The 12914-nt window shown below is 42.2% G+C and overlaps 1 protein-coding gene across 1 annotated transcript in view; it reads right to left on the bottom strand.

Moving 5' to 3' along the window:
• The window catches only part of CUX1 (cut like homeobox 1), a 362119-nt gene that overhangs the window by 221841 nt on the left and 127364 nt on the right, over positions 1 to 12914 (bottom strand). The window contains exon 3 of the mRNA XM_088454694.1: positions 1439 to 1486. Coding sequence (XP_088310820.1) covers positions 1439 to 1486 — 48 coding nt within the window. The remainder of the gene's footprint in view (positions 1 to 1438; positions 1487 to 12914) is intronic.

Here is a 12914-nt window from a genome sequence, read left to right as displayed (position 1 = left end):
TATATTCACTCTTGTGAAGTCTTCTCTTGATTGTTGACTTTGACACATATACATCTACCTCCTGGAGAGTGTTCTTGATTTGGCCAACTGTTGTGAAGGGGTTTTTCTTCACCAGGGAAATAATTATTTTGTCATCCACCACAGTTGTATTCCGTGGTCTTCCGGGTCTTTTGGTGTTGCTGAGCTCTCTGGTGCGTTCTTTCTTTTTAAGAATGTTCCAAACAGTTGATTTGGCCACACCCAATGTTTTTGCTATCTCTCTGATGGGTTTGTTTTGATTATTCAGCCTAATGATGGCTTGCTTCACTGATAGTGACAGCTCTTTGGATCTCATATTGAGAGTTGACAGCAACTGATTCTAAATGCAAATGTCACACCTAGAATCAAATCCAGACCTTTTACCTGCTTAATTGATAATGAAATAATGAGGGAATAGCCCACACCTGTCCATGAAATAGCTTTTGAGTTGATAGTCCCATTACTTTTGGCCCCTTAAAAAGTGGGAGGCACATATTGAAACTGTTGTAATTCCTACACCGTTCACCTGATTTGGATGTAATTACCCTCAAATTAAATCTGAAAGTCTGCAGTTAAAGCACATCTTGTATGTTTCATTTCAAAACCATTGTGGTGGTGAATAGAGGCCAAAATCTGAAAATTCTGTCAATGTCCCAATATTTATGAACCTATATTTATTTATTTATATATATATATATATATATATATATATATACACACACACACACAGTCTATTGTTCGTTATACACCAAACATGACATAATTGTAGGAAATCTGTCTCCTCCTGGCACAAGTGAGGCAAATTGTAAAGAACAAAATGCAACTCTACATCGATGACATTCACTCCACCTAACATGTGACAAAGGTAACATACAAATACATTGCAGATACAGCTGTGGCCACAAGGGAGAGGCCATCTCTCTGCATATACCAAACTTCTTATGCTTAACCCTAAGAAAAGGACATCAGACTGCGGGCGATGGCAAACACCAGAGGTAAGGCCTGTTCTCATCTGCACAGACAATGTAAATACATTGTCAAACATCTCAGGGAACACTTAAATGTTACTTAAAGTCTTTTCATCAACTTGCAGATTTTGTCACCATTTACATTTGTTGGGTCTTACGAGGATACATGAATCCTCATCACAGCAATATCTTCCAAGTACAACAAAACAAAATGTGTTTCACAGCACGATTAAAACGTCATATTACAGTGTGCCCTGTTGGTGGCTGGCAGAAAGTGGGAGCTGTGTGTTATAGTTTGGGTGTTAGAGGTGCCACTCTTACTGGCTCGGAGGCCAGGGCGTTCTTCAACCATCAGCATGTCTAATTTAAAGTCAGTATACGCAGGATTCATTTGGCAAAACAACTGAAATAAACATTTCCTTGTAATACAGTCCTATTTGAGTTGCTCTTACCTCTGCTTGGAAACTCTTCAATAACGGAGCTACCTGTTTGCGCAAGTCCTATTAAGAAGAGAAACAATAATTAGGGTTGTAAAATCCATATTCTGAGACACCAACATAAATGCAAACACATCTCCTTTACCATCTGCATCGCTGGGCAATTCCTAAACCAGCCTCCACTTGGCAAACCCTAACTTGTGCTCATTCAAGTCTCCTATGCTCATGAAAAGATTGCATACTTACACATTATGGATCTCATAGGAGAAGTAATCTTAAACATACCCCATAGAGTAAAATTTCTGGCAATAAAATGATTACTTTTGTTACTAATCCAGGCAAATGGTAGAATAGCAGGCCATGTTTAGATCTTGGCAGCTACGAGTCTCTAGTGGCACTCCTTCATTTCCAGTTCTATTTTAAAAGACTAGCTCCAGCCAAATGTATTCCCCCCCCCCCCCCCCAATTCTGGCAGGAGTCTCCCTTCCCCCCCCAAACCACGTTCATTGGGAGCTCTTAAAACCTCCTCATAATAAGACTTATTCCTTGGCAGCTAGTATTTAGGATTTCTAACGAAAAAGAAAAGCAAAACTATTTTTTGTAATAAGGCACTTCAAATGTCTTATTAATCATCTCATCAATGCTGCAACATATTCAAAGAAAAGTTTACCAGGTGTTAGCCTACTTGCAAGACATAAGCAGCTCCCCAATTTCCCAGAAACCTTTCTATAACTGAAAAAGTCGATATACAACATTTTAAAAAGGAGTCCAAAACAGGATGCAAAAAGGCCACAATAAAACATCAGTTTTCCCAAAACATTAATTGCATTAATGGATCAACATACCCGCGCAATAAAAAAGGGTACCAAATTCTCTACAGAACTATCAAGACAAAAATAGATTTTTATTTTTTTAAGGTTTCCATTTCTACAAATGACATTACGATACTTTGTAATCGTTTCACGGTCTGGTACTGTGCCTACACTGAATGTTTAGTCGTTCAGTATAGGCACATCAATCATCCCCTAACATGCTCAACCTGACGTTATTCATCAGGTTGACCAGCATGTTCGGGCGATGATTGATGTCGAAAACGACCAGCGGGAGCGCGCATCGCTGGTCGTTTCCGACATGACATCCCTGGTGCGCCAGATTACTGAGCGATTGTACAATTATGATGTCGTAATCTTGCAATCGCTCAGTAATGTCGCGTAGTGGATATGCGGCATAAGAGGTAGATTTACTAAGGAGCGGTTTGACCGGTTGTTTTAAAACGGCGATAGGAATAGACGCGAAACCAGGCTTGTTTAGCAATTTTTCTTATTGCCATTTTAAAACTATTGGTCAAACCCTCAAATGATCCAGGGCTGCTCTGAGAGAGTAAAACCCCTTTCCTCAGCAAGGGCTCTCTCTCATCAGTAGCATAACACTACCGATTAGAGGTTAAAGCAGAATGTGTATACCTGGTTTACAGACATGCTACTTTTTCGCAAGTTGCTAAATTGAGTCAGGCCGCTGTCCCCATAGAGGCCTATGGTAATGGAAGGAAGCAGCAGGAAAAGAGTTTCCATGGGGGAAATCCTTGATTTCTCCTGTGGTTTAGCTCTTGGTAGGCTAAATGGTGGGAGGCTGAGAGTAAGCCCACTCTTGGCTTCATAAATAGCCCCAAAGTGACTAGTCTTCATTTGACACTAGTGAGCGGAGAGTATATTATTTTGAGGTATTTCCAATCATTTACTAAGAAGGCCCATTTCTTACTAAAACTAACGTCCAATGTTCACCTATTGAACTCTATGTATGACATTTATGCTTGTGGTATCACCTACTAACTTCTAAATGTATGAGGGGACCCAGGGCATCCGATATTCAGCATAAAGAGCCAGATAACATAAAACAAACCACTAGGACAATGGTATGCATCATAACCAAACACCTCAGCACTGAATAATGGCGAACTATATCCTAATAATTAGGGATTGTTTATATCAATAACACGTAGTAATAATTTATTCTGCATAGATAGTAGTATTTGGACATTCATCTGCAATTATTACGTGGAAGCGGCCATTATTGATGGCTCTGGAATGGCAAAATAAAATATCATCCATGGACAACAACAAGAAGGATGCAAAACAAGTAAATCTCAACATATCATCTGATATTACACCGAACTGTACTGCAATATCATGTCAGCGACTCACAAAGAACGCTGTGTAGACCGTTCTTACTTCAGTTACAGAGCATACTGCATGAGCGAGGACTAAAAAATGAAAGACGTGACTGAGGGCAAACATACAATTTGTTACGTGGAATCGTTTGTCTTGAGCACAATCCTATTTCAAGCAATTATCCCAGCAGCTAAACCTAAAGTAGCAGATAATTTAACTTCCCAATTAACTGGTTAATAGAGCCTATGGGAGTATCAATTGTGTAATGAGTCAACTAATCAATATTGCATGCCACATAAGCACTCCCTCAATGCACATACTTACTGAACAGAGCATCTTCAACATATATTTAAAGACAGAGTCTGTTTGCTAAAATAAACATGTTAGTAAAAACATATTAAAATGTCTCTCTAGAGCATGTGCTCTCAACGCCAAACCTGAAATACCAACAGGTCAGGTTTTCAGGATTTCTGTCTGGGGAAGCAGGAGGCATGACTACTGACCCAGCAAAATAGATTAACTCATCTGTGTATGAGTAAAGACATCATGAAAACATGACCTGTAGGTGGTACTTGAGTATTGGAGTGAAAAACCTCTGAAGAACTATACAATAATCATCCTTTGTGCCATGCTCAAATATTACAACAATTGTGAACAAGTTAAAATCTCAACAAGTTTGAAACCGTGGCAGAATGAGCACACAGCTAGCACAACCAAGAGGTACTTACTATCCGAATCTCTCAGCGCAAGGCTTAGACTGGACATTAAACTGGACCCGTCCGATAAGTAGCCATAAAAAGCAGTGAACATTCCTGATGAATGTGTATGAGAGCGCCAATTATCCATTTACCAGGTACACACTACACCATGCCCAATTAATGTCACGCTCCAAAATGCCAGTGTATTTAGATAACTCTTTAATAAGTTAACAGGATCTGTTTGGCTTCCACATGTGGAAGCCAATGTCCCGTGTTGAAATAATGCAAAGGACAAAAGAACATGGCTATTGCGCTTTGACAGCACATATTTATCAATAAACTTCATACACATAAATATATTCAGATTCTGCTCTATAAAGGGCCTTTCTAACTAAATTAGCTGGTTTTCTTTGTATACCGCTTGTCTGATACTGCAGGTGGCACAGCTTGTCTGATACTGCAGGTGACACCGCTTGTCTGCTACTGCAGGTGGCACCTCTAGCCCGCTACTGCAGGTGGCACCTCTAGCCCGCTACTGCAGGTGGCACCTCTTGCCCGATACTGCAGGTGGCACCTCTTGCCCGATACTGCAGGTGGCACCTCTTGCCCGATACTGCAGGTGGCACCTCTTGCCCGATACTGCAGGTGGCACCTCTTGTCCGATACAGCAGGTGGCACCTCTTGTCCGATACAGCAGGTGGCACCTCTTGTCCGATACAGCAGGTGCCACCTCTTGTCCGATACAGCAGGTGCCACCTCTTGTCCGATACAGCAGGTGGCAGCTCTTGTCTGATACTGCAGGTGGCACCTCTTGTCTGATACTGCAGGTGGCACCTCTTGTCTGATACTGCAGGTGGCACCTCTTGTCTGATACTGCAGGTGGCACCTCTTGTCTGATACTGCAGGTGACATCTCTGCCTTGAATCCCCTAATCTCCCTGTGTTTGAATCTCCTGATCTGTACGCAGAATTGGTATTGCTACAGGCAGTTAATCTATAAAGGAAAATGTAACACACCCCACTAACTTCTTTGTGATATGGTCAAAAGAGATATACAGATAGAAGTACGGTGGCAGAGTGGTTAGCATTATTGCCTCACAGCACGCATGTCATATGTTCAATTCCAACCAAGGCCCTATCTGTGTGGCGTTTGTATGCTCTGCCTGTGTAGGTTTCCTCAGGTAAGTTTCTCACACACTCCAACTCTATGGTAGGTTAATTGTCTTCTCTCAAATAATTAACCCTGTGCGTGCATGTTAGGGAAGCTCCAAAGTGGCAGGGACTGATGTGAATGAGAAGTATTATGCTGGGTATGCACTAGACAATATGTAGTCCAATCTGGCAGATGGGAGCTACATATCAGGCACAGCATCTAGTGTGTACCCGCTATGTCTGACTATGTGCGCTCCAGCGCATTGTCAGCTACATTCTCTGTCGGCCCTATGTGCAGGGCCAACGGGGGATGTCATTAGCGAGGGCCATGCTGCATTCGGCTGCATGGCCATCGCTCCCCGCATCGGCAAGTGTGTATGCACTTGGCGATGTCGGGCTGGGTACACATCGCTGAGTGTGTACCAAACTTAAACTGTAAAGGACTGCATGAATAAGTCACTAAAACTCCCCTGCGATGCTCACCCTTTATTTCAAACAACTTTCTCGATGCAGTGTGGATTGATTAGTCAGGACAAAAAAGTGTTACCATATTTCCCAAAAATCAGGGATCCTCAACTTTGGAGCACTACCGTTCTGACCTCTGGGGTAGGAGGGTTACTAGTAACATACTGTTGTGTGTGGATATCATCCTTAATGAAAAACTATTAAAAATGGGTAATGGATATAATAGGTAAAGGTTGACAACAACTGCACTGTGTCCCCGCGTGCAGACAAAGAAAGGATGACTGTAAAAACTAGAAACTAATCTGGCATGTTATAGGATCCTATCTAATGGATGGCACACGCATATATGGCAGGTAGTCACAGGTAAAGGAGTCCAGCACTAAATAAGCATTAGTTCATTTTTCTACATCTATTTGCAGTATGTACATATTCATTATGAGGTGCAGGCCATTACACCTGTGTACGGATATCGCGATTTCTAGCAGACTGCGCATGCACCGGGGGCTGCATACACAACTAAGGCTTTCTATAGACGATTTAGAGTGATACGGATCTCAACTGAAAATTCCACTTCCAACTAAATGGGTGCTACTGGGCAGCAATGTATAGGATAAGTATTCTGTGGGTGTGCTGACGGAACTGACGACTTTTCGGAGATGAGCGTATGCAGAGATCTGCCTGCTGACAGTCGCATCTCCTGCATCAATAGATAAGGCACAAATGGTGGTGACCACTTCTTAAGCCAGGGGATGGGTGCAGACGTTGGCCTATAGATGCGGCCGACATGGATTATAGGCGGAAATTTACATTTATTTCCGAATGCCTAAAGCGGCCAGAGTTGCATCCACTTTAAGTGCGTCTCTGAATCAGGCCCCATACAGATGTGCCCATATACATTTATCCTCCGTTCGATACACATAACACAAGAGCTCCATGTGACTCGGAAGAGCCGAGTGTTATAGTGTTACAGCCGCTGACACTGTAACGTAGTGTTTCGCATGCAGATACAGCCACAGTTGCACACAGAACATAGGCATGCTGCATATCATTTTAATCAGCAGAAGCTGCTTGTGCCAAATATTCACATCACTGTGCGAGTAAGACGCATTTGAAGATAAAAAGTCGCACAAAATGACGCTCAGCATTACAGAGTCACGCCAAGGCGTGGCGCAACTAGAAGGGCTGTTTAGCGCACAAGGAGGCTAGATGTATGAGGACACATCTGTATGTACATGCATTTGTGTGCTAAAGGATTATAGAAATGGTGTACTCTACAAAGCAGTGACGTGGCTGGGGAGGCACACATGGAGATGGATGTGAGTGCTGGGAGCCTGTCTCACCACCTACTGAAACTCTACCCTCATTACACTTAAGCTTCAGTGTCCATTGGTTCTCCTACCTGCATAACCGTCTTCTCTTGCTGCTGCTGACTCAGGGCCTGATTCAGAGCCGCTCGTAAGCGGCCGCTCGTTTGCTCCGAGCGATGTTCGCACAACTGAGGATGCGTATGGGTCGTAATGCACAAGCGCCAACCAGTCATTGCGGTCGGAAATAGAGCGCTCGCAAAATAGAGAATGCCTGCGAATTTGAGTGACAGGATGAGGCGTTTGTGGGTGGTAACAGGGGAAGGTGTTTGAAAACGGGGAGTGGAGATCAGAACGCAGGCGTGCCAAACGGTCAAAACGGGCGTTTTAAGGGTGTGCATAATTAACAAAGCAGCGTCATCGACCGCGTCACTTGGTTGCTTCTTAGCCTGAACTGTTCGCATGATTGCGGTAGGAAAATCCAACCACAAGCACTGCGAGCAGTTCAGACGCCTTTCGATGTACTCCATTAATCTAATAAATAGCGGAGATGACGTATGATGCGAGCGGAAGGGGGCGTCTTTACAAAATAGCGAGCGCATGTTTTGTTCGCTCGCTCAGACAGAGGCGTCAACAGACCGCAAAGAGCGAGCGCTCAATTTAAATAGCTGGCCCCTTTTTCTGAACGAGCGAGCGCAAATAGCGTCCGGCTCTGAATCAGGCCCTCAGCTCCAATCTCTAAACACTGTAGGGTACTTCCAGGTCAATTGACACATCCAAGGTGTCTATCAGTGCTCAAGGCACACCCCCTCCCTCCCCCTATACTCAGAGACATGCCTCTATTAACTCTCTTTCTATGCAGGTTACTGCCTGTGGTGTGGCCCCGTCCCCAGCTCTGCAAGCAGTGTGACTATACAGAAGCGAGGCTGAGCTGTTGCTGCCTCATCTCTCTGCAGTCTTAAGGTGCGTACACACTTGGCGATATTACTGAGCGATTGCATGATTACGACATCGTAATCGTGCACTATAATGTCGGAAACTACCAGCGATGCGCGCTTCCGCTGGTCGTTTCCGACATCTATCATCGCCTGAACATGCAGGCCAATGTGCCGATAACGACAGATTGGCCATGTTCAGGAATGATGGAGGGTGCCTACACTGAACGACTGATCGTTCAGTGTAGGCACTACAGGGGATCAGGAATGACTGTACAATTACGATGTTGCAATCGTACTGTCTTTCCTAATTGCCTAGTGTGTACGCATCTTTAGGGAGCTCCACAAAGCTGGTGAGTGTTAACTATAAAAATGATCACAATAAACAAAGAAGATGTTTATAAGTAATAAATATCTTCTTTATATTATTCTAATCATTTTTATATCAAATCTCAGGAGTACGACTGGGGAGGCTCTTCATAACCTGTCTACCCTGACTGCAAGTACCTGTTACAAAGCAACCTTGTTCTGGCAAAATGATCCAGCTGCTGTGTAATCAATAAGACTTGTTTTTTTTTTTCCCACATCCGACTGAACAGCATTTCTGCCTTTAAAAATAGAAAGTGCAGAAATAAAATGCATTTACCAGGTACAGTCGCTCGTTGCATTGATAAATAAAAAATACCTTGATCTGCAGCAGTTCACAGCCTTACAGATATTCCCCCATCACAGATCTTGTGAAAATTCCATTAGCTTTAATTATTTACTAGGAGAAGATGTAGATTTCTCTTCTTGACCTATTTTCAAAGCAATGATTAAACAGAAGAGTTCTGCTATTGCACATGCGCTGCCTGTTAATCTGCCCAGGTAAAGCTAGGATTAGAACACCACGGTAAACACTTGGTGGCAACACCAAGTGCAGAGACAAAGGGCCAGGTTTACTGATGAAATGGAAACAAAATGTAAAAAGTTCTGTAATAGGCTGTTACAGACAATAGAGCGTTCCATAGACCATGAATTACAGAGCTTTGTAGCAGCTGGACAGCGCTGGTCACAGAGGAATGTGTTAACAGCATATGTATGAAATCTGTATTCCAAACCTGACCTTTTGCAGCGTGACCCTGATAGGATGACATATCAGACACACATTCCTTTCCTTTGTTGGAACGTTAAAGGAGGAATGCAATATAGCTATAGTAAAGGGGGCAGATCCTGCACATAGTATTATTAAATCTTTGCAGAAAATAAGTGTTGAACATGACAAAATACAGGATTGTTGCTACACTGGAGGAAACTGCAACAATAATATTTGTATACAATTTTTACAGAAGAAGCGAATGCTCTTAAGGGGTAATGTATCAAACTTTCAAAAGACAAAGTGCCAACCAATCAGCTGCAAGCTATCATTCATTTAGCACAGTCTATGAAATGGCATTTAGAAGCTGATTGATTGATATGGGCAACTTCTCTCTCTCTAAAAGGTTTGACACATCCCCCTCTTAACAACTTGGACACGCCAGAGGAACAGAGTTTCATGGCCACGGTAGAAGAGAGTTCCATGACCATGCAATGTGCAAGGTTGCAATCTGTATTTTATACAGATTACATGTAATGCCTCTACAATTTGCCAACATACATTATTTTAATACTAAAGTTTTAGTGTAGAATGAAAGCTCCTATAAATCAGGGACCCCCCTCCCTGCCCTACCCATGTCCCCAGCATGCTTCCACTCATGATCACTGTCAATGGTCCTTTCTGCCCATCCCAGGGCACTGCGTCACAGAGAGACGGGTCTATTGTGACTCTTGGAAGTTTTTTTATTTCATTGTTTAATAAATCCCCTTATATATTTTTTTTGTACCTTTCATATTGAAGGGGCTGCGTTTGCAATGTAATTATTTCTCTGTGCAACTCTACTGACACTTGGGGGTATATTTACTAAAGTGAGGGGTTTTAGAAGTGGAGATGTTGCCCATAGCAACCAATCATATTCTAGCGCCTTCTAGAAGATAATAGCTAAAATCTGATTGGTTGCTATGGGCAACATCTCAAATTCAAAAACACTCACTTAAGTAAATGTACCCCTTGGTGGCGTGGCACTGGCAGCAAATACTACTAATGATCATGTTCAAAAATAACTTGTATGAGCCTACATTCATTTATTTACATGCTGGCACATCTAGGACAGAGCTATAGGATTGGAGCACTAAGTACACACCCTCACTAGTATATCAGTGAAATAACACACAGGGCGGGATGTATGACGTATCGCCTTTTGAATGCAATGCATCCCGCCCCTCATCGCAAGCATAACTGTGTTTATTAATGCCGTATTCTTGAAGAAAATCACAAAGGACAGCTACTCCCGGTAAGAGCTGTTCTTTGCGATAGACGGACTCCCGGGTTTAGGACCTGGGAGTCCTTCTGCGCATGAGTTGAGTGATGCACGTGCCATAGAGGTGCTGGGAGAGATCAGATTGGATCCCTCTCAGGGGAAAATGTGAATAGAAGCCCATAGGCTTCTATTGAGTAACGCCATCTAAGGATCGCATTGCTCACTGCCTCCAAGGTCTAGAATATATCGCATTCCGGAGCTTTGTGCATATGCTGTAAGCAGCCAAACCGCCGAAAACTGCATTTTGGGGGGTTTGACCAGAAAATATGCTTTGCTGCATCCCGCCCACACAAAGACAGAGATGTATCTAACGTTATAGAGAAAGAGGTGAAGCTGCCCATAACTACCAATCAGCTTTTAACTTTCATTTTATAGACCGTGCTAGATAAATGATAGCTAGAACCTGATTGGTTGATATATGGACAACTGCTCCACTTTGTCTCCATAAGGTTTGATACAACTACCCCAAAGTCTTATCAAAGATCAGCTACATAGACAACACACACACAGTGTTATCATCAGAGAGAGTTATAAAAAAAATAAAACCCACAAATACTGAACCATTACAGCCAATGTTATAAAGGAGCACCACACACCAATACATGGGACTACAGAGGAGAAAATGCACCTATATAACAAGACAAACACATAGGGGTCGATTCAACAAACGCACCCCTGCGTGTGAGGGGGGACGAGTTGCAGTTGAAACGGCGTATAAACGCTGGCAATGATAGCCGAACTCGCTGATGTTTGTACATCAGACACAGGGCTACAGAGAAAGCAGCATACACAACCTGGTAATATTAAAGACAAACATAATATTTAAGTGATCATGTCACTAAGCAGCATGTATAAGGACAGACATTAACAGCTTTCTAAATATATTTATGCCACTTAATCCTTTATGTATGTGTAGCAATAATTATATAATACTTAAGTGGCTTTCATATATTAGATATTTATTGGAGGCATAAACACTCAACAAAACAGGCCATACTTAAACACAACCAACGGTGCAAAAAAACTAACTGGCCAGAAGCGGCAAAAAGAGTGATAAGGCAACTCCGCTATGTAAATAGGCATAGACAGATCAGTAGATAGCTCCCACTTTGTCACGTGTGTGGAATTCAGACAGTTATGGTACTTTTTATTACGTTTAGACCAAATAATATTTCCTATAAAATCTATTTTGTGGTAAAGACAAGCTACACCACAGGTGCATACAGCATATGACATTCGTTCATTTCAAAATATTTATGCAGCCACCTGTTATGTGGGAGAGTGGAAATGCAGAAGGGCAAAATGTGTTGTAAGCATAGTTTATAGCCAGGACTTTTTCCATGTGTTTCAAGACAAACGCAGGGCAACAATCCAGACAGATTAGAGCTGGATGCACTGGTGAGAATGGGAATGATTTGATACAGTTTACATTCTATATGAATCATGGCGTTTATTATTCACATTTATACTGATAGTATCAGGGGTGGAACTAGATGGCTAAGCACCAGTGGCAATGCAACTTATTTCCTTACTATTATTGTTCACTCTAGGTACAGGGTGCTGATAACTGAGGAGGTCATATTGTAATATTGAAGGGCAAATTTTAGACATGATGCACACACACACACACATACATACATACACATATATATATATATATATATATATATATATATATATACATATACTTTTGTAGTAGCGGCACTTAGGACCAAATAACCGGAGACGTACAGGTAAATGTAAGCAGACGCATAGATGTTTTACTTCACATTTTCTTTAGGTATATCAGTTTCCCTGAGGAAAATCTGAAGTAAAACATTGAAACGTTGGTTTACATTAACCTTTATGTCTCCGGTTATTTGGTCTTGAGTGCCGCTTCTATGAAAGTATATATAATCTGCACTAGAGCTATTAAATGCACAGGGCGCAGATTACCGTGTAGTTGTGAGATATAGGGCCGTTTTCAATTAGTGGCGAAAAGCTGTTTGTTTGTGAAAAAGTTTCGCCGGTGACGTCATTCCGCCAGCGGAAACTTATCCCTGCATTAAATTTTTGCGACTTTTCGCCGGTGCGAAACGCAATGCAATGTACCCGGCGGAAAAGTTTTGCCACATGAATAGCGCACGGAAAAAAGTTCAGAATTACGGTCTTGGGGTGCAAAGGTGGGGAAACCACCCTGCACTCGAAGGGCAGGTCCCCAAAGGTAAACTGCGTCAAAGAAATCCAAAAACGAATTAAAGAACACCCCAAAAAATTACTTTGAAAAAGGGGGTAAAAATTTCAAAGTTGAGGTACAAACTTAAAAACTAGCTAAATAGACTTTGAGGGGGTCTTCATGTATGGGGGAGGTGTTTTTTTAATTGCTGTAGCTTGC

This window comes from Taudactylus pleione, unplaced genomic scaffold (assembly GCF_031769625.1).
Source record: "Taudactylus pleione unplaced genomic scaffold, aTauple2 ptg000040l, whole genome shotgun sequence".
NCBI lineage: Eukaryota > Metazoa > Chordata > Amphibia > Anura > Myobatrachidae > Taudactylus > Taudactylus pleione.
The sequence above is the reverse complement of the archived record's forward strand: the minus strand, read 5'-3'. Positions and strand labels throughout refer to the sequence as shown.